Source organism: Trichechus manatus, unplaced genomic scaffold (genome assembly GCF_000243295.1).
Source record: "Trichechus manatus latirostris isolate Lorelei unplaced genomic scaffold, TriManLat1.0 scaffold00102, whole genome shotgun sequence".
Classification (NCBI taxonomy): domain Eukaryota; kingdom Metazoa; phylum Chordata; class Mammalia; order Sirenia; family Trichechidae; genus Trichechus; species Trichechus manatus.
This window is the reverse complement of record NW_004444038.1, coordinates 5,133,559-5,154,384: the sequence shown is the minus strand read 5'-3', so window position 1 is coordinate 5,154,384 and position 20,826 is coordinate 5,133,559. Positions and strand designations below refer to the sequence as shown.

The 20,826-nt window shown below is 40.0% G+C and overlaps 1 protein-coding gene across 1 annotated transcript in view; it reads right to left on the bottom strand.

The window, feature by feature from the left end:
* Positions 1–16,120, bottom strand: part of MYO16 (myosin XVI) — a 637,778-nt gene extending 621,658 nt beyond the window's left edge. The window contains exon 1 of the mRNA XM_004382940.2: positions 15,583–16,120. Within this exon, the coding sequence (XP_004382997.2) occupies positions 15,583–15,610 (28 nt within the window). The 5' untranslated portion in view covers positions 15,611–16,120. The remainder of the gene's footprint in view (positions 1–15,582) is intronic.
* Between the last annotated feature and the right edge of the window lie 4,706 nt (positions 16,121–20,826).

The window sequence follows — 20,826 nt, the reverse complement described above, 5'->3', positions numbered from 1 at the left end:
GCAGATAATGTGAATGGCTCAGGCAGGCAGTTAAGGTGGCCACAGGAGGAAGAAGATGAGCCTGGAGCTATGCAAGCTTGTATGCACCTCACCAGGAAGAAGTCCTGAGTACAGGCGCTTCCTTTTAATTGTCTTAGGATAGAGTTAAAACGGTGCTGCCTGTCCAGCACCCAAACTATGGGATCTTTCTTTTCCTGGTAAAGATTGTATTTCTACTACTAGTCTTTGGGCCTTTCATCTAGAAAAAGAAGGCAGATTAATTTACACAACAATCTCACAATAATCTATGAGTTAATTGGTATTATCAAAGCACATGTTGTAGCTAAATGGACCATATTTCCATTGTTGTGACAGAAATTGACTTAGCTGTCCATGAAACCTGTTTTCCCTTCTTAGACACTTAAGTGGATGTCATTTTCCAGCTTCCCAGGCCTGGCTCATAAAAAGCATCCATATGTGTTTCACCATGCTCCTTCCCCTCTGCCAGTTAGATGTGAGTGAGAACGGCGGCTTGAGAAGCTGCATACAGTGATAGCCACATGATGGATGGAGCTTTCATTCTTCAATCACTGCTTGGCGAGCAGCCTGCTATCAATCAGCCTTTATTTTCACTTTATCTGAGCAAAGAAATTAACTTCCATTGTCTATAGCCACTGATATTTTGGGTTGCTTTTGTTACAATTAACATGACCCTGCCTATAGAGGGTTCATCATGAATCAGAGTCCACTCCACGACAACTGGTTTGGTTTGAATTATAGGGGGCCACCACCCATCCGTCAGTTTGTTGTACTGAGGTGGCTTGCATTTTGCCATGATACTGGAAGCTATGCCACTGGTATTTCAAATAACAGCAGAGTCACTCATGATGGACAGGTTTCGGCAGAGCTTCCAGACTAAGACAGACTAGGAAGAAAGGCTTGGCAATCTACTTCTGAAAATCAGCCAATGAAAACCCTATGGATCACAACAGAACACTGTTCAACTTTCTTGCTTTGGCGTCTTCAGGAAGGATCAACCGCTAGAGGAGGAAATTGTGTTTAGCGAAGTCGAGCACCATCAAGGAAGGGCAAGGGAGATGCTCAGTGAGATGGACTGGCACAGCAGCCATAATGATGGACTTGAACATGTTGGTGATTGTGAGGATGATGCAGGACTAGACAACATTTTATTCTATTGTACATAAGGTCACTCTGAGTCAGAGTCAACTGGATGGCAGCTAACAACAACAACCTATAGGACGTATCCCTGGGTGGTACAAATGGTTAATGTGCTTGGTTACTACGTGAAAGGCTGAAGTTTGAGTCCACCCAGAGGCTCCTTGGAAGAAAGGCCTGGCAGTCTACTTCTGAAAATGCAGCCATTGAGAACCCCATGGAGCACAGTTCTACTCTGACACACATGGGGTCGCCATGAGTTAGAATCAACTTGATGGCAACTGATTTTATTATTAGAAAGATATTTTGAAGACCTGTGCACTCCAATTATTGTGTAGTAATATATGGAATTTATGAAGAAAACCATCATTTCTCTTCATTTTGTTTTTACTCTTGTTCGCTCTCTGATGTGCCAGGGATGCACCAGTCACAAAGTCCTCGGCTGTTCCCTCTGCCTGGAAGGCTCATTCCTCAGACAGCTGAAATCTCTGTGATGGCATCCTCTTTTCCTCCAGGTCTTTACTCAAAATCTCTTTTTACTTCACCAAAAAAGTAAAAAGATAACCTACAGACTGGGAAAAAAATTTTGGCTACGACAAGTCCAATCAGCGTCTAATCTCTAAAATCTATAAGATACTACAAAACCTCAACAACAAAAAGACAAATAACCCATTTAAAAAAAGGGCAAAGGATATGAACAGGCACTTCACCAAAGAAGACATTCAGGGGGTGTCTTAGTCATCTAGTGCTGCCCTAACAGAAATACCACAAGTGGATGGTTTTAACAAAGACAAGTTTATTCTCTCACAGTCCATTCAGCTAGAAGTCAGAATTCAGGGCGCCAGCTCCAGGGGAAGGCTCTCTCTCTCTGTCAGCTCTGGAGGAAGGTCCTTGTCATCAGTCTTCCCTTGGTCTTGGAGCATCTCAGCGCAGGAACCTCAGGTCCAAAGGACGCGCTCTGCTCCTGGCACTGCTTTCTTGGTGGTATGAGGTTCCCAAGTGCCTCTACTCATTTCACTCTTTTATATCGCACAAGAGATTGGATTAAGAAACTATCTAATCTTGTAAACCTCATCAGTATAACGTCATCATAGTGATAGAGTTTACAACACATAAGAAAATCACATATAACCTCATCACAGTGATAGAGTTTACAACCCATTAGGAAATCACATTAAATTACAAAATGGTAGACAATCATACAATACTGGGAATCATGACCCAGCCAAGTTGACAGATATTTTTGGGGGACACAATTCAATCCATGACAGGGGGCTACCAGATACTTGAGGAAAATCTCCTTTTGAATGAAGTTATCACAAGCCACTTTATATTTGCAAATCTTCCCTGACAATATTTCCCAGTCCCATTTCCTGCTTTATGATTCTCCTTGGCATTTATCACTCTGACTTATACATCTACTATGTCAATTACTATTCTTATACCATTTATTATACTCATACCTGTACTAATGCTGTTTACTATAACACTTACTCTGTATCTTTTTATTTATCCATCTCACCCATCGGAATGTAAGCCCTACAGAAACAGGAACTTACACTGTTTTATCACTACTTGGTCTCAGCATGTAGAATACCCCTGTATACCCACTGCCATCGAGTCAATTCCCACTCATAGCGACCCTATAGGACAGCAGAATTGCCCCATAGGATTTCCAAGGAGCGGTTGGCGGATTCAAACTGCTGACCTTTTGGTTAGCAGCCCAGCTCTTAACCACTGTGCCACCAGGGCTCCATGTAGAATACTAGATTCTCAATAATTTTTTGCTGAATAAAATTGTGAAATGAACTATTAGATTTCTGGTAGACAGATAAGATACAGATAGATATAGATATATGTATAGATACTTATAGATGTATATATATGGCTATTGACTCTAAATACGAATTTGAGATTTCAATAAAAATCTATTTTTATAGAGTTTGAATTGTAATTATACCATGGACCTTCCATTAAAAAGAAATATCTCTACTAATTATTTAAACAAGAAAGCCTTTCCACTGTGATAATAGGATAAAATAGTAATAAACTGTATTATTTTAGCACATGGGTTACAAAACTCTAGACAGATAGATAGATGATAGATATTCTCAGCACCCAGGGAAGTGCCTGCACTGGCACTATATGAGCAGTGGCTCAAAAAGTATTGACTGTATTATATTGTCAAAAAGTATTATACTATATTATACAGTCTGTAGAAATGAATGAAGGAGAGAAAGATGTGGCAGTCAGCTTCCGTAAAGACTGAAAGCTTGGAAACCCCATGGTGCAGTTCGCTGTCCTACAGGTTAGTTGTTGTGTAGTTGCTGTGTTGCTGTTGTGTTAGGTGCTGTTGAGTCAGTTCCTACTCACAGTGACCCTATATGAAGGAAACACTGTCCGGTCCTGCGCCATACTCAAAATCGTTGTTATGCTTGTGCCCATTGTTGCAGCTACTGTGTCAATTCATCTCGTTGAGGGTCTTCCTCTTTTTGGCTGACCTTCTACTTTACCAAGCATGATGTCTTTCTACAGAGACTGATCTCTCCTGACAACATGTCCAAAGTATGTAAGACGTAGTCTTGCCGTCCTTGCTTCTAAGGAGCATTCTGGCTGCACTTCTTCCAAGACAGATTTGTGTGTTCTTTTGGCAGTGCACGGTATATTCAATATTCTTCACTAACACCACAATTCAAAGGCGTCATTTTTTCTTCCGTCTTCCTTATCCACTGTCCAGCTTTCACATGCGTATGATGCAACTGAAAATACCATGGCTTGGGTGAGGCGCACCTCAGTCTTCAAGGGGACGTCTTTGCTCTTCAACACTTGAAAGAGGTCTTATTGCACCAGATTTGCCCAATGCAATGCGTCTTTTGATTTCTTGACTACTGCTTCCATAGTTGTCGATTGTGGATCCAAGTAAAATGAAATCCTCGACAACTTCAAGGACAGTTACGAGTCACACTTGACTTAACAGCAATGGGTTTTGGGATAGATGAATGATGAATGGGTGATGGATAAAGGACTGAAGGGAAAAAGGAAAAGAGACAATGAAGAATGAAGGGAGAGATGGATAATTAATAGATTGACTGACTTCACAAACACTCATTAAGTGGATAGGGATGGTCTTTTTAGCCACAGTTTTCAAATAAGGAAATCAAGTACCAAGTCCGAGAGGAATTAAGTGATATGCTCAAGATTAAAAAACTAGAAACTTGCTGAGACACCCTAGAACTGGCCCCAGTGGCCCCAGAAGTAAGAGGTGAGGCTTCCCAAATGATTGTGGAGAACGTGTACTGCCTCCATCAATCACACTGACTACGTGTGTAATCATAGTTCCCATCGGTAAAGAATGCCATGTCCCACTTCACTAGGCATATCTTAAACTGGATTTGTTGTGTAGCTGTGATATATTTGAAGGGTCACTGGTGAGATGGAAAAGGAGATATGAAGACTTGTTTCGGATCTCTAAGAATGTAAAGTGTAAAGCAATGTGTGGTCCTGCACTGTGGAAAAGGTTTAAACCAGTCCTCCACAGCAAATCTAATAAAGTTGTTCAGATAGAGAATAATGAACTAGAAATTTGGAAACAATTCAACCTTTGAATGACTTTTGTTCCCTCAGAGATACTCCATAGCAATGACTTTTGTAGTCTTAAAATATGAGTCACTAAGAGGCAAATCCTTCATCAATCTCATATTTGTTGTCCGTCCACTTCGATGAGCGTCTTCCTCTTCTTCTGTTAAGAGCCTGAATGAAGAAGAATGGCCAATTGATTTCCACAAACCATTCATTAATTTGTATCTGTCTCTGCTGTCACTCCTTATTTCCAGATAATAAATAATTCAAACCTCTTTAACCTTTCCTTATTCACAAGACCCTGAAGCTTTTTAATTCGAGGCACAGTACTTAGAATGCATGATTGATTAATACAAGGTCATCATAATTTTCCTTGTTCATTTTATTATCTTGTTTTAAAGGGCAGAACAGCTTCTAATTAGTTTTTCTTTCTTTTTTTTTTTTTAACCATACTTACTTATGTCTTACATAGTTTGGACACGTTATCAGGAGGGATCAGTCCCTGAAGAAGTACATCATTCTTGGTAAAGTAGAGGGTCACTGAAAAGGAGAAAGACCCTCAACAAGATGGACTGACACAGTGGCTGCAACAAGGGGCTCAAGCGTAAGAACGACTGTGAGCATGGCACAGGACTGGGCAGTGTTTCGTTCTGTAGTACATACGGTCGCTATGAGTTGGAACTGATTCGACAGTACCTAACAACAACAACATTCGAGGAGATAACCTATTCGTTGAACTGTACACATGACCTCTAGATAGTTTTCTGAGTGTACAAGTCATTTAAAAATTCAACAGCTTAAGAATCATTTAAATGGTGTCTCCTCATGTATAATGCTTTGTACTTAGAAAGGAAAACATAATTCAGCTGTAGTTTGGAGTAAGAGTTTTCAAAGTATGGCACAAAAGAAGCGTTATTCTATACAACAATCATTCTTAAAGCATGATATTATATGTCATAGTCTAAACTCGTTGCCGTCGAGTCAATTCTGACTCCTAATGACCTTATAGGACAAAGTAGAACTGTCCCATAGGGTTTCCAAAGAGCTGCTGGTGGATTTGAACTGCTGACCTTTTAGTTAGCAGTCGAACTCTTAACCACTGTGCCACCAGGGCTCCATGACTGAAGGGAGTCTAGCATTGATTAATTTATGACAAGTAGTGAAAACCAAATGTTTCTTTAAGGCAAAGCTCACCCAAACCTACACTCTCATGGTTGTCATTATGGGTGCTGTTGTTATTATTTTAATTTTCCAAGTGATTGGAGGATACCAAAAGATGAAAAGACCCAGTCCCAACACATAGGTCTTTTAATGATTTATTTTTCATGGTCCCTGCAAAGATAGGATAAACCGTTGTAACCTGCAGAGTGAGTAAGTATGGAGTTACAGATGAATTTGAGCTTTCGAAAATAATGAAGTGGATACGTGTATCAGGACCTATGATCTACTTTTCCTTCTTTTGATACAGTGAATTAGAAACTACCCATGTGTTTTCTATCTAACAAAAAAAATATTTGATACTCGTGAAGAGTGTGCTTCTTAGCTCAAGCAAATACATGAGACTAAATGGGCAGCTCCTGTCCAGAGGCGAGTTGAGAAGGCAGAGAGGGTCAGGAGCTGGTTGAATGGACACAGGAAATCCGGGTTGGAAAGGAGGGGTGTGCTGTCACAATATGGGGAGAGCAACTAGGGTCACATAACAATGTGTATATAAATTTTTGTATGAGAAACTAACTTGAATTGTAAACTTTCACTTAAGGACAATTAAGAAAAAATTTTTTTTGAACACTACATTCCTTTCTACCAACTGCCCTTTATCCTTTATATCTTTTTTCTTTTTAGTAGCCAAAGCATATAAATGTTCTATACTTACTATTTCCTCCCAATTACTGCTCAAGCCACTGTAGTTTGAATTCCACCCCTACCTCTCCACTCATATTGCTTGATGCCCATGTCACTAATGGTCTTCTTGTCATTTATTCCAGTGGATACCTTTCAAACATTATGTAACACAGTAATCTTCTCATATTACACAAGACTACTTAGCAGAGCCTACCACCTGAAACACCATTTTACTTGTGTTCTTGACTGTAGACACCTTAATTCCTGTGTGAACTTTACTTCCTCTATTGGCTTTCCCGAAGTTTCTGACCTGAGCCCTCCATCTCCCTTCTGACGATTTCCTCCACTACCATGGCTTCAGTTAATACCAGTATGCTTGCTGTTGTTGTTGTTGTTGGATGCCATCCAGTCGGTTCCAACTTATAGAGACCCTACGTATAACAGAATGAAATGCTGCCCAGTCGGCGCCATTCTCACAATCACTGTTATGCGTAAGCCCATTGTTGCAGCCACTGTGTCAATCCATCTCGTTGAGGATCTTCCTCTTTTTCGCTGACCCTCTACTTTTCCAAGCATGATGTCCTTCTCCAGGGTCTGGTCCCTCCTGACAACACGTCCAAACTATGTCAGATGAAGTCTTGCCATCCTTGCTTCTAAGGCTGTACTTCTTCCAAGACAGATTTGTTTGTTCTTCTAGTAGGCCATGGTATATTCAATATTCTTCGGCAACACCATAATTAAAAGGCGGCAAGTCTTCTTCAGTCTTCCTTACTCATTGTCCAGCATTCGCATGCTTATGAAGCAACTGAAAATGCCATGCCTTGGGTCAGGGGCACCTTAGTCCTCAGAGTGACATCTTTGCTTTTTAATACTTTAAAGAGTTCTTTTTTTGTGGAGCAGATTTGTCCAACGCACTAGGTTGACAAACTGACAGACGAGTAGTGGGCCAGTATGCTAAGGATCCCGATTTCCATCTCAAACGGACATCTCTCATCTTAGTTCCAGACCTGTAAATGTAACTGCATAGTGGTCATCTCTCTTCCGGCCACCTCAAACACCTTGCCTGGCCTTCCTCCCATGTTTCCCTTCTGAAGCAAGTGGTAACACCATACACATAGTTGTCCAAGCCAGAGATCTGAGTGCCAGCCTTCATCCTTTACAACTTCTAAATCAATCCTAAATCCTAAGGTCCCTGGCACTCAAATCACTTTCAAATTCATCCACTTTTCTCTATGCTCATTTCACTTACCATTACAGATTCCTCTCTACCCATATGTGGTTTACCATAAGAATCTCCAATTGCCTCCTGGACTCTACTGTTCCCCCAGTCTACCCCCTCATCAGTTTCCTTTTTTTTTTTTTTTTAATCTTAGTAAACACAATTCTTTCCTTTCCACTTTTGTGTGTAAGTGATTTTAATGGATTTTAAATGCTCTTAGGAAAATTAAAAAACAAAACAAAACATTGCCATTGAGTCGATTCCTATTTACAGCAATCCTACCGGACATAGTAGAACTGCCCCATAGAGTTTCCAAGGCTGTAAATCTTTAAAGAAGCAGACTGCCGTATCTTTCTTCTACAGAGTGGCTGGTGGGTTCCAACCACTGACCTTCAGTTAGCAGTCGAGTGCTTAACCACTGTGCCACCCAGGCTCCTCAGGAAAAGTATAAACATGGTTAATTAACCAGTTGCCTTCAAGATGATTCCAACTCATGCAAATCTCATGTGTTGTAGAGTAGAATGGTTCCACAGGATTTTCAGTGGCTGTAACCTTTCTGAAGTAGATCACCAGGCCTTTCTTCCAAGGTTCCTCTGGGTGGATTTGAACTACCAACCTCCCGATGAGTAGTTGAGCGCTTAACCATTTGTACCACCTTACAAGGTATGCACATGAAAACCTTCAAGATGTGGAAATTTGAGCTTAGGAAGGAAGAACACAGATTCAGTTTGGACATTTCAAGTTCGAAGGATTGATAGGATATACCTGTCCACTCAAGTTTTGACAATGTGTATCTAGAGATCTTGACAAAGAACATGGCCAGAGATGTTTTCCTGGAATCCATCCACAAATATGTTGGAGATGAAATAATTAATCAATAGGATATATAGAAGGAAAAGAGAGCAAAGCAAAGCACAGAATTTTTCCCTGATTAGACAATAAATTCTGTTAGTTCTACTTTATAAATACCTATCAAATCTGACCATGCCCCACGGTCCCCATTGCCACCATCTTGATTTAAGCTGCCATCAGCACTATTTCATTCGTTGTCCCCCTTTCCAGTCTCAGTCTTCTTTAATCCATCCTCTAGAGTGTTATCAGAATGAAAGCACAAATTTAATTAATTACATCCCTCATTCTTTAAAATCACTCAATGAACTCCCTCACATAACTAATAAAAACTTACCATACCTCGCTAAGTACCGTGCATTTGTACCCCATTCTCCACCACATGAAACTCTTGTTGTTTGTTCTTTGAATGCACCATGCACTTGCCACGCTGTGCTTTCATACATGTCTTCTCCCCTCCCTGAGTTCTTTGCCCATGAATCATCCATAAATGCCTCTTCCTCCTCCAATGCCTTCTCACTCACGCTGAGAAGGCCGGTCTGCCTCCTCTCATACCTTCCCCGTGGCAGAATCGGGTACCTTCCTCTGCCTTATCTTGTTAACACTGGCGCCCAGGAACCACCGGAACGTACTGCAATTGCTATTCACTGTTCAGTCTCTCTTCTAGACTGTGAACTTCCTCTGCAAAAGAAATCTTTCCTATTGATTGGATAACCGTAGGGCACAGCATAATGTCTGGCTTGAGCGAATGACTGAAACATTGGAAACCACGTGTTTAGGTGAAAAGACTGAGACAGGTGTCTAGAAAGGTAGAAGGAGTCAGAGGTAAAAGGACACTTTTCCAGGGACAAAGACGGGTGGGAGCTAAGACGTTGAAATGATAGCTGAGTCAAACAATGCAAATAATTTGAGAAAAGTGGGGCGCAACAATGAGATTTTGATCTTTGTGGAGTATTGGTGTGGGGAGGTAACCTGCCGTCATTGTGTGCTAAGGCATTTGAAAGAGCATGCATAAGCTACTTTTTAAAGCAGTTTGCAGTTAAAGGTAACTAGAGCTGTAGAATGTTCACTTGAGTAGCTAAGAAAATTGAAAGAAAACAAGCAGTATTTTATCCATCAGTCTGTGAAATATTAATAACATACTAAAAAAGAAAAAGCTTATATTCTCTGAATTAATAATTTGAAACCTCCTCATCTCTGTCTGGAGGCCATCGCACTTGCTGTTCCCTCCCCTTGGCACACTCTTCCCCCAGATCTTCACATAGCTGGCCCTGCACTTAATTCAAACACTCACAGGTCACTTCTTGAAAGACTTCTTTCCTCAACAACCTACTTCAAATTGCCCCTTACGCCATTCTGCTGCCAGGTCACTCATTAGCTCTTCAAACTCCTTTATATTTCCGCACCGGAGTTGTTGCTACCAAAAAAGTCTGCTCTACACCTGGGTGTTTATCTATTTACTCATTGTCCCCCACCACCACCGCCCCATTTGCAGGGAAATTTGAAAAGGGCAGGAACTTTCATGGTATGTTTATGCTTGCATCCCCAGCCTTGAACCCAGTACTTACAAAAGAATAAGTGCAATATTTCTTAAACTGATGAATAAATATATGAGTACATGAAATATAGTAAAATTAAATTCACTTTACCTATTCTGCTTAGCTAAATTATCATGGCATTTTTTGTTGCTGTCCCTACAGTGACACTGAGTGTCGGCCAACCATTGGAAACATAAGGAGTCCTCTTTTATTCACCATACAGCCTGCAGACAGAGAGGGTATCACATAGTACATTAGAATAACAGATGTCAAGTAAGCACACGGATGTGAAACCCTTCAGATACAGTGACGAGCCTTTAATAACGCAGTGCTAACACCGTAGCAATATACCAAGCTCCCGCGTTAGACTAGCAGGACGTAAATGGTCCATGGTAATCCTGAAAGTCTGGATAAAACCTATTGCATGAAAGTTGAACAACAGATATGTGCTATATGTAACAGGGAGCCCTGGTGGCACAGTGGTTAAGAACTCGGCTGCTAACCAAAAGGTCAGCAGTTCGAATCCACCAGCAGGTCCTTGGAAACCCCATGGGGCAGTTCTATTCTGTCCTATAGGTTCACTATGAGTTGAAATCTACTTGACGGCAATGGGTTTATATGCAATATGTATATGTATAATATGTATAATTTTATCATTTTATACATATTCTTCAACCCTGTTCCTTTATATCACAATAGTTGACACAGCAAGGATATAGCTTTAGATACAATTATAAATGATACAGACATAGGTATAAATATATAGGTGTACAATATACATGTAAATATAGTTATACAAATAGATACGGGTTTGGATATGGATATGGCTATAGATGTATATATATACAGATATCCAAGATTAAAGATTTATCTTTAGCAGCCTATATAGTGCTTTATATCTTTTTTCTTAATTACATTAGGTTTATGAGTGCCAATGAATGTTTCTGTCATTTTTCACTGCTATACAAGTCCCCACTGGAGGGCAGCAAACACTTCTTGCGGAAAAAGTAGTCTCCCAAGAAATCTCAGAGGCAGAAAATGTGAAAGCTTATATCACAATGATGATTAAAGGGTTAAGGAAAGAGAAGGAGGTCTCTAGGTATGAAAAACTGTGCCTACTTGGGGAACATGGTAGGAGTGTGGGAGAGTGTTGTCTGCCTGGTTGAGGCTTATGATCATGAAATTAAAATGAATTACAATCTGCTTTTGGCTGATGTTTTCCTTTGATGATCATCCAGCTGCTTTGATGCAACAACAGACAAGTTGGAAAGCTGGTTCAACCTGGTTTAGGCATCTGCCAGGTGACTGCAGCAGAGGGGGCGCAGGGTGAAGGAGCTGAGGGTCTTTTTCAGGAAGTGGTTATAATTACTGACTATGGAATGTAGATTGAGCAAAGAGGAAGTTAATGGCAAATGAGACAATGATGGGATCCATATGTTAAAGTTGCAATGGTTTTTGTAGAATTTGTGCAGTGGGAGTTCTTGAGCAAGTGAACAATGTATGTAACAAGCGGTAGATTGGGGAAGGCATTCCAATGGAGGTAGCATTATGAGAAAGCATAGACTGAGGAGAACAAAAACAACAGATGACCTTGGTATTGTACCAAAACCAAAAACCAAACCCGTTGCTGCTGAGCTGATTCCAACTCATAGGACCCCTACAGGACAGAGGAGAACTGCCCCATAGGGTTTCCAGGGAGCAGCTGGTGGATTCAAACTGCCAACCTTTTGGTTAGCAGCCGAGCTCTTAACCACTGCACCATCAGGGCTCCCTGGTATTGTAAATGTGATTTAATAGGTAAAATAGCAGCTTTTGTGGTATAATTAATTCTTAGTTAAAAAGAATTAGCAGTTTTGGAGAGTACTCACTTTAAATAACTTTGACCTTCTTCCTACTGCAATCCCAATGCTTAGAGAAGGACTGGACTAGAAGGAAAACAGGTCAGGAGTGGAAACGGCAAGACTTTGATTCCAGGAGACTGATTAAAGGGAATCTGACAGGGCAAGTCTTACGCTACTGCTCTAGGTTGCTGAGGGCAAAGCAAATCTATAGTGCCAAGTCTCACCTAGCACTAAAAAGAGCCCATGACTCCTCCAGGTTCCACCTCTCATTCCATTTGCACCTCAGCAGAGGCATCTGACCAAATTCCATACTACCTCTTACCAGGCACAGGTATCAGAGAGAGAACCTTGCTACAGATCCATCCAAAGGCACTTGGTGACTGCAAAAATAATTGAAACATCGGCGCTTCTCTTTGTGGTATTACTACACTTTCCTGCTTCCACAATGAGTTTTTATACACTGGTTCTTAACATTTCTATAGAAAATATATGGAGCGTCCAGAATTAGGTCAGTGACCGTGGAGGCAGGAAGGAATGTCATGGTGATACGGACAGAGACAGATTACCCAATAAGCAAGGTAACGCATGGGCTTAATTGTGCTTACTTACTAATGAAATCCAGATGAAGATGAGCACTGCAGATCAGTAAGCACAATTATGTTTGTGCGTACCTCACTCACTGTACACCGGGGCATACAGTGCTTACTGGTTCATTCGCACCAAGATACGTAGCTAAGCTTTTCTTTTCTCTGCATATTCTCTCTTACACTGCCTTAAGTTTTGTTTTGTTTTTGTTTTTCTGATTATAAAAGTAAAACATACCCATTGTAGACAATCTTGAAAATAAAGAATGGTTTATAAAAGAGAACAAAAGTAAGTGATAATTCTGTAAACCAGAGATTTTGGTCTATGAAATTCTCCGCTGAATTTGGGTTTAGGCCTTCCAGTACAGACAGGCACATAATTTGAGTTACACTGACTGTGCAGGTTGGTCATCTGCTCTTTATCATTACACCATGAGTACTCCTGAGGTGACTAAAAGCTTCTTGTATTACTTCCTGGCCACCCAGCATTCCACCATAGAGCTTCCCCAGCCTCACCAGGATCACATGTGATTCATGATTTCAAGCACATGTTGTATATTTTCAGAAGCACTCACTCCTGCCGTGGGATTCAATCAATTCCTGCACTGCTGCTTGGTTTGGAAGTGTTCATAGCATGGTGATAAGCTAGGGTCAGAATGAAAAGACGGGCGTGTGGTAGAAATGGAGCTCACCATTGAGCTCTCAAGAGGAAGGAATGAGGTGGGAAGAAGGTGGGCCAGTTAACCTAACCAACAGATGACTACAGAATAAGAGACAAGGCACCAAAATATGGGAAAATCTTATATATCAGGAACAACTTTTAAACTATGAAATTATGACCCCTATCGGTAAACCTTGTGATACCCTACCAAAACAAAAGCAGTTGCCGTGGAGTTGATTCCAACTCATAGTGACCCTAGAGGACAGAGCAGAACCGCCCCATAAGGTTTCCAAGGAGCGGCAGGTGGATTTGAACTGCCGACCTTTTGGTTAACAGCTGAGCTCTTAACCATGGCGCCACCAGGGCTCCTGTGATACCATGAATGCCCTCATTTATCGTTCTGAATTCTATTCATCCCTCAAGATCCAACTCCAGGCCTATTCTTTCTATGAAACATCCCTTGACTAGTTCAACATGCAATCAATGAAATGTAATTCCAGACTCTTCTATCCAATTGTACCATCTTGCCACAGAAGTTAACATCTAATAATACTCATGCTTCCTTTCCATTTTATATACATTGTCAGACACAGAGCTTAGAACGTAGTCAGATCATTAACACGTATTTGCTAATTACATCGAGACAGTCCTCAGGAATGCTGTTTTCACCTATTTGGAACACTTCACTATTTATTCCTTTTATACCCCATCTCTTATGCTGGTGGATTGTAAAACTTGTTTCAAATGCTTCCATTTATTAGACAGGACTGCTTCTTTTCATTTTCTGGAATTCTAAATTAAAATGAAAGAATTTAGGTAAAACAATAGTAATACAAGTGTGAAAGGGCAGCCTCGTATTATGTTTCACAGCCAACTGCTCACTTATATCCAAAGTCAGTGCCACTCGGCACTTTGTGCTTCTGCTCAAGCTCCCTGCCTGCCTTTTACCAGGTGAGCTCACTCTGCTTAAGGAGCACCCAGGTTCCCTGTAGGAATGGTGCAGAGGGCTTCCAGAATTTCCTCTGCAGAGGTACAGAGAGGAGAAAACAATGACATTCTGCTAGTGCAGTAAAGCATCAGAGGCAAGACGAGACCAGCCAAGAGTACTGTCCCATGTACCTTTTACCAAGATAATACCCCTAAGATTTAAGGGGTTAACAAAAGAATATTCCCATAATTCTTAAATATGCTGCATATCCCCAATTTTTATTTATTTATTAAAGAGTTAATTTTCAAACTTACAAGCTGATCATTGGACTCTTCTAAGAGTTAAAACTGTTCTGCATGCTAAAAACATGCCTCCTTTGAGGACGCTAAAGAATAAAGCATTTTAATTTTCATTCATCATGGAGCTGTAATTCCTAAATACATTTCCCGTCAAAGACAAGAGAAAGGCAAATACTGTATCCTTCTAAAAACTCAAGATCCACTCAAAACCCATGTTCCCTCATCAATAGTTTACTTAAATTTAGTATTGTGATGTCCTTTGCTAACACAACCCTAATCCTCAGAATAAACCATTTTCAACAAATGTCATCTGTCACGTTAACACCCTGACATGAATGTACAGAAGTTTTCTGAAGTGCTACAGGAGAGAAACGTATGTCTAGGCAAGCCATTTTTGCTCTAAATAATGTCTTCCTCTTCATTATTACCAACGAGGGACGGTTTACATGCAACTATTATTTAGCTCAGAAAATTCAGCATGAAAGAAACCCATGATGAACCCATGAGAAACACTGAACTATTTTTCACCATATGAGCATCACTGTAGAGCATTTGGTACTAATGTCACCGGAGACCCTCAGCACTTCAAGGTGAACAATGCAAGGACAAAAGTTATAGTCAAGGATAACCCTAAAGATCAAGCTTGCAAGTTAAGCACTGAAAGCAGGATTAAACAGTAAAATTGAACATTAAATCACCAACTAAACGACCTCACCTATATATCAATTAACTACTTGTTATGTAAATATTTTATTAATATGAGCTGATATACCCAGACACATCCTTATTAAACTCCTTTCTACGAGTTGCTTTTTTTTTTTTTTTTGTTGCTATATCTATTTACCTTTTTTTAAAAAAGCTGAAGTTTGAAAGACTTCTATACCATTAGCATTTGGATCACCATGGAATTATTTCAGAGCCTGAAATTAGCAGGAAAGATACTCAGCATATGAAACATCAAAGTCACCGGTCTATGTCACCACCTAGATGTGGCATACCGAAAGACCTGCCTTAATTTTAGCAACTACAAAGCATACTATTTCAAGAAGCAAGGTAACCACATGAGCAAAATATCAAGCTTACTTACAGCACTTGATAAAATGATAGTGAGACATCTTTCCATCTCAGACAGAAATCTTGCTACAGTTTCCAGCCTTCTCTTCTGCTACAACAGTAGTCTCCAGGAAATGCATTATTTAGAGTCCTTGCTCAGGTAACAGTTAACCTCGGGATGCATTACTGAACAGAGCTTCTATTCCATGATCTTGCAAAAAGCTTCAAACTCATTCTCATTCAGCAGCTGGATAAACCTCTCCACGGGTCTTCAGCCACCCACGGCTGCACGTGCTACTGTAGCACCCTTGATTGACAGGGTTCCTAACGCACAGTCCTGGGAATAGTCAGATCTAATTGGTGTGCACTGGCAGCCGCGTTCTGCCGACACGGAGGTGTGCTGCACTGCAGCTCTCGGCTTCCGCCTGTTAATAGCTTTTCGATAGCTTTCAAAGGGCGCAAACTAAGCTGATAAGTGGGCTGGAGGGTGGTAATTGCACAGGGGATCCGAAATCTTTTTGTGCACATTGTCCACGAGCCAAATGTGACCATATCCTTCGCTAGCGGCAAAGGTGATTATTTTTAGTTGCCACCAGTTGCTGTGTGTGACAGGAAATTGATAGCAGGGGCTCAAAATAACCACCTTTTGACATCAGAGACTGTTTGATCTGCCTCGAGAAATGAAGAAATTACATTATATAAGGCTTCCTATTTCTTTGGTTTTCTATGCAGACTGTGAAGTTAAATTATCCACAGAAAGCCTTTGGTTTGCACAGTTTTACAAATTTAGAATTCTGTCTCTGCAGACTGCAATTAATTTAGCTGTAAAACTATGTGAAGTAAATTGACTGAAACGGAATCAAAAAGAAGTATCTGGTCTATAAGGGTTTATTGCAATAAAAATACATATCCTACTCAGAAGGCAACAGCCATGTGACATATTTAAGTCACTTGCAAACGCAAATTGGTCTTTATTTTTTTTGAAAATTAATACTTTTTTACGACGATCTTTTCTGAAATTGAGTTGAGGAGCCCTGGTGGTGCAGTGGTTAAGAGCTCAGCTGCTGACCAAAAGACTGGCAGTTCGAATCCACCAGCTGCTCCTTGGAAACTCCATGGGGCGGTTCTACTCTGTTTTCTAGGGTTGCTATGAGTCGGAATCTACTCAACGGAAATGGGTTTGGTTTTTTTTTTTTTTTTTTTTTCTTTCCTAGTCTAGAGTTTGTGTTTCAGATTTCGAGGGCATTGGAAAGGCAGACAGGAACAATGTGTTAAATGTACACATCCTTCCACCGTGGAAGCTGGGTCCTGGATCCCCTTACTAAGCAAACTCTTACGAGTGGTGCCTTTTATTGAACAACAAGATTACAAAACTCATATCTATACAACAAAGGGTCATGACTCTCAAATTTCCACTGAATAATCACTAACCATTTTAGCAGTGTGATGTAAGGGAGTAAGTTCAAAGACTGGATCAGACTGATCCAAGTTCAAATCCAGGTTACACCAGGTACCAGCGTGCTAGCTTGGGCAAGTCATTTAACCTGCCAGAGCCTCAGTTTATACGCATTATCTCTGACAATGTATAGATTTATAAATCGATTAATCATTAATGATAAATATACATTAGTGGCATAAAAATTCTAGTTTATATTTTAGGTGTTAAAAAGTAGCCATTAGCATTAACAAGGAAAAAAAAAATCTATATATCAAATGATTCATATGAATATTTGTTTTCCCAAGAATAGGAATGAGTATTTGCATCTTCAATAGGAATATTGATTTTTCATTCATTCATTGCACAATTAGTTATTGATAATTATTGTCATGCAAGTCACTGTTTTAAGTGCTCTCTGGAATAAAAATATGTTTAAGTTACCATCTCTATATATAAAAGAATATACAGTCTATTATTTAAGCTTTCCTTGTTTGTTCTGTAATATTCCAGTAAAATTTTAAGAGACAATGATCTATATCGATTATCCAATAGAGAGCAAGGCTCTCTGCCCTTCAATAAAATTCTTCATATATGCATACCGTAATCATGATTTTATGTGTATGTTGTCCGGGGTCTATTTGGGGAAGGCACTATCCATCTAGGTATAATCCACCCCCTCCTCCTAACACGATGGCAAATAAATGGTATGTTGTCTGCATACTTTCGTTAAATATCTGAATTTCTTAGTCTTTGTGCAAATTTTACGCCTACACAAAGTACATACTCAACAAAAACTTAAGATGACAACCGGGTTTAACAACACCATTCACTCTTTGAAAGGAAAAGTAAAAATGGGTAAGAGTCAAAGTATAGTGGGATTTTGACAAGGAAAATACGTTGACAAAATTACTATTGATTTGAATCCTTTTTTTTAATAATTTAAACTTACTTCTTATAAGAACCTTTACCAAAGTTTACTGTAAGAATTAATATCTTTCCCTATACTCCAGGGGCTCATTATCAAATTTGTTTATCATTTATTTATTCACTTAGTCTGTAAATATTTGTCAGGTCATTGTTTTGTACTTCTGAAGATACAATGGGAAGTAGAATTTCATCCCTGTCCTCAAAATGCTTATAATCTGGTGAAATATAATTAAAGAAGTTAACACAGTGTGATGTGCTAAGAACTAGAAGAGAAGAAGTGTAGACCTCTAAAACAGCACTTAGGAACAACGTCTACCCAAGTTTAACGGTTGAAAGAATGCAATCCTGAGAAAATAATTGTTAGCTTTATTAAAAGACTTAGAATCTGCTTCATACGCATGAGTTGTATGCACATGTAACTCTCCCCACCAGATTATGACGTCCTACCATCTTTTCTTCTATGGACACCATATATTTGTGCTCACAACACTGGTAAAACTGTATTTAACCACATGAAAATCATCTTTATACTTTTCATCGTTATGAAACAAAAATTAATTTCTAACGCAGGTATTAATGTTTAGGGAAAATAATTCAGCTCCATTAGCTCCATTGGCTTTGCTCCCTTTATAAAATAGGGGGAAAATGGTTAATTAGAATTAATTAAAATTTCTTAATCTACGGCTGTCCCTAAAAAACTCAGTGTCACGGCAGCACGTGGTTCAGGATGTCGATCTTTTGGGAGTCCTTTCAATTTATAGGAGCCCTGGTGGAGCAGTGGTTAAGAGCTTGTTGCTAACCAAAAGGTCAGCAATTCGAATCCACCAGCTGCTCCTTGGAAACCCTATGGGACAGTTCTACTCTGTCCTATAGGATCACTATGAGTCGGAATCAACTTGACAGCAACAGGTTTTCAATCTTACGTGCTAAATATAACATCAGAGTTGGTCATGATAGATGCAAAGACCTAGAATACATTACATATGTTAGTGATTTATTCATTTTGCAGTATATGATCATAAAATATAAAATTAAATCCATACTTTTGAAAGAAGGGGTTGTTTGTCATTGCTAGAGAGCTTACACACTAATAAAGCACATGTACTTTATTATTTTTCAGAATTGCTACCATGAACTATTGCCTTGCTGAATATGTGATGCACACAATATCTTGAAAGCAATTTGGAATAATGAAGAAACTCGTTTTTCTTTTTCAAACACCCAACAGCTGCTCAGTATTCACACAATGTCTGATAAAAACACACGATTCTTCTCTTTAAAATGTTAGCATCATTATACACCAGATTTTTAAAAATAAGGCTAACTTATTTCCCAGCCAACAAAAATAATATGAACCTGGAATGATGCTAGTGAACGGCATGAATTTATAAATGACACCCCTGCCTATTATTAAATATCTTTTAAAATGTGACACATAGCCTCCAAAGAGTTGCTCCAGTGAAAGGGTCCAGGTGAGATCCTTCTTCAAGGATCCATTAGACCCCTACTTGGAGAGAGTACAGCCCACAGGCCTTTCCTACAAGTCTCTTCATAGATAATTCCTAGAGCTAACAGAACCTGCATTTTTTTTCACACCTTATTAAATGAAAAAATTACAACTCAAAATTTCCAGCACCACCAGCTTAGGTACGGGTGCATATGTACAGTAGGTTAGGATGATAATTCCAAATGAGGATATAAATCATACCCCCAGACATTTTGTAGTGCAAATTCAAGATCTGTGCCAAGGGGCATGTTTCCCTCTTCTCTGAGAATAGCTTGGGGCTCATAAATATTAGACTTTGATGGAGCAAATCACACACCTCAACCACAGGTGACCCACACATAACATCTGGGAACTAAACTTATATTAGAACCCTCCACAGACATTGAATGCTTCTGGATAGATGGAGTCAAGGTTTCTCCTGGGAACAAGACTCTTTTCTAACAATTCAGGGCAGTTTAAGGCTTACGGTGGGGGGCAGTGGAAGTTCAGTGGTAGGCCGCTCACCTTCCATGAAGGAGACCTGGGTTTGATGAAGTTCAGTGGTAGGCCGCTCACCTTCCATGAAGGAGACCTGGGTTTGATTCTCAGCCAATACACTTCAAGCTCAACCACCACCTGTTTGTCAGTGAGGCTTGCATGTTGCTATGAAGCTGAACAGGTTTCAGCAGAGCTTCCAAACTATGACAGACTAGGAAGAAAGGCCTGGTGATCTACTTCCAAAAAATCAACCAATAAAAACCCTACAGATCACAACAGTCTTATTCTGTTGAGTATGGGGTTGCCGTGAGTCAAGGGTGACTCAATGGCAGCTACAACAACAAAAACAAAGCTTAAGAGTTCATTTCTTGAAGTCTTCAGATAATAAAAATTCTGAGTTGTCAAGAAGCAAAAGGCATTAATAACCTCAGCTCTTGCCTAGAAAATTATTCTCACTGGTCATTTCTGAGGTGACTCTAGGCCCAGGATCAAGCCTGCCTGACCTGATCGATCACATCCCTGTCTCTCTAATCAAATTTTATTCCTCAGTCTACCTACAGTTGAGGCTGCTAACTCCAGGACTTCCAGGACCTCGGCTTTCCCCACTTTTAACCAGTCTGACAAGTCTCCTGAGAGCAAACAGGCATTTAACTAGAATATCTGTTGCGGTTGAGTCAATTCTGACTCATAGCGATCCTGTAGGACAGAGCAAAACTGCCCCACAGGGTTTCCAAGGAGTGGCTGGTGGGTTTGAACTGCCAATCTTTCGGTTAGCAGCTGAGCTCTTAACCGCTATGCCACCAGAGCTCCTGCTTAATAAAATTTAAAAAAAAAAAACACACACACATTGCCGAAGAGTCGATACCAATTCATAGTGACCCTACAGGACAGGATATAACTGCCCTGTAGGATTTCCAAGGAGCAGCTGG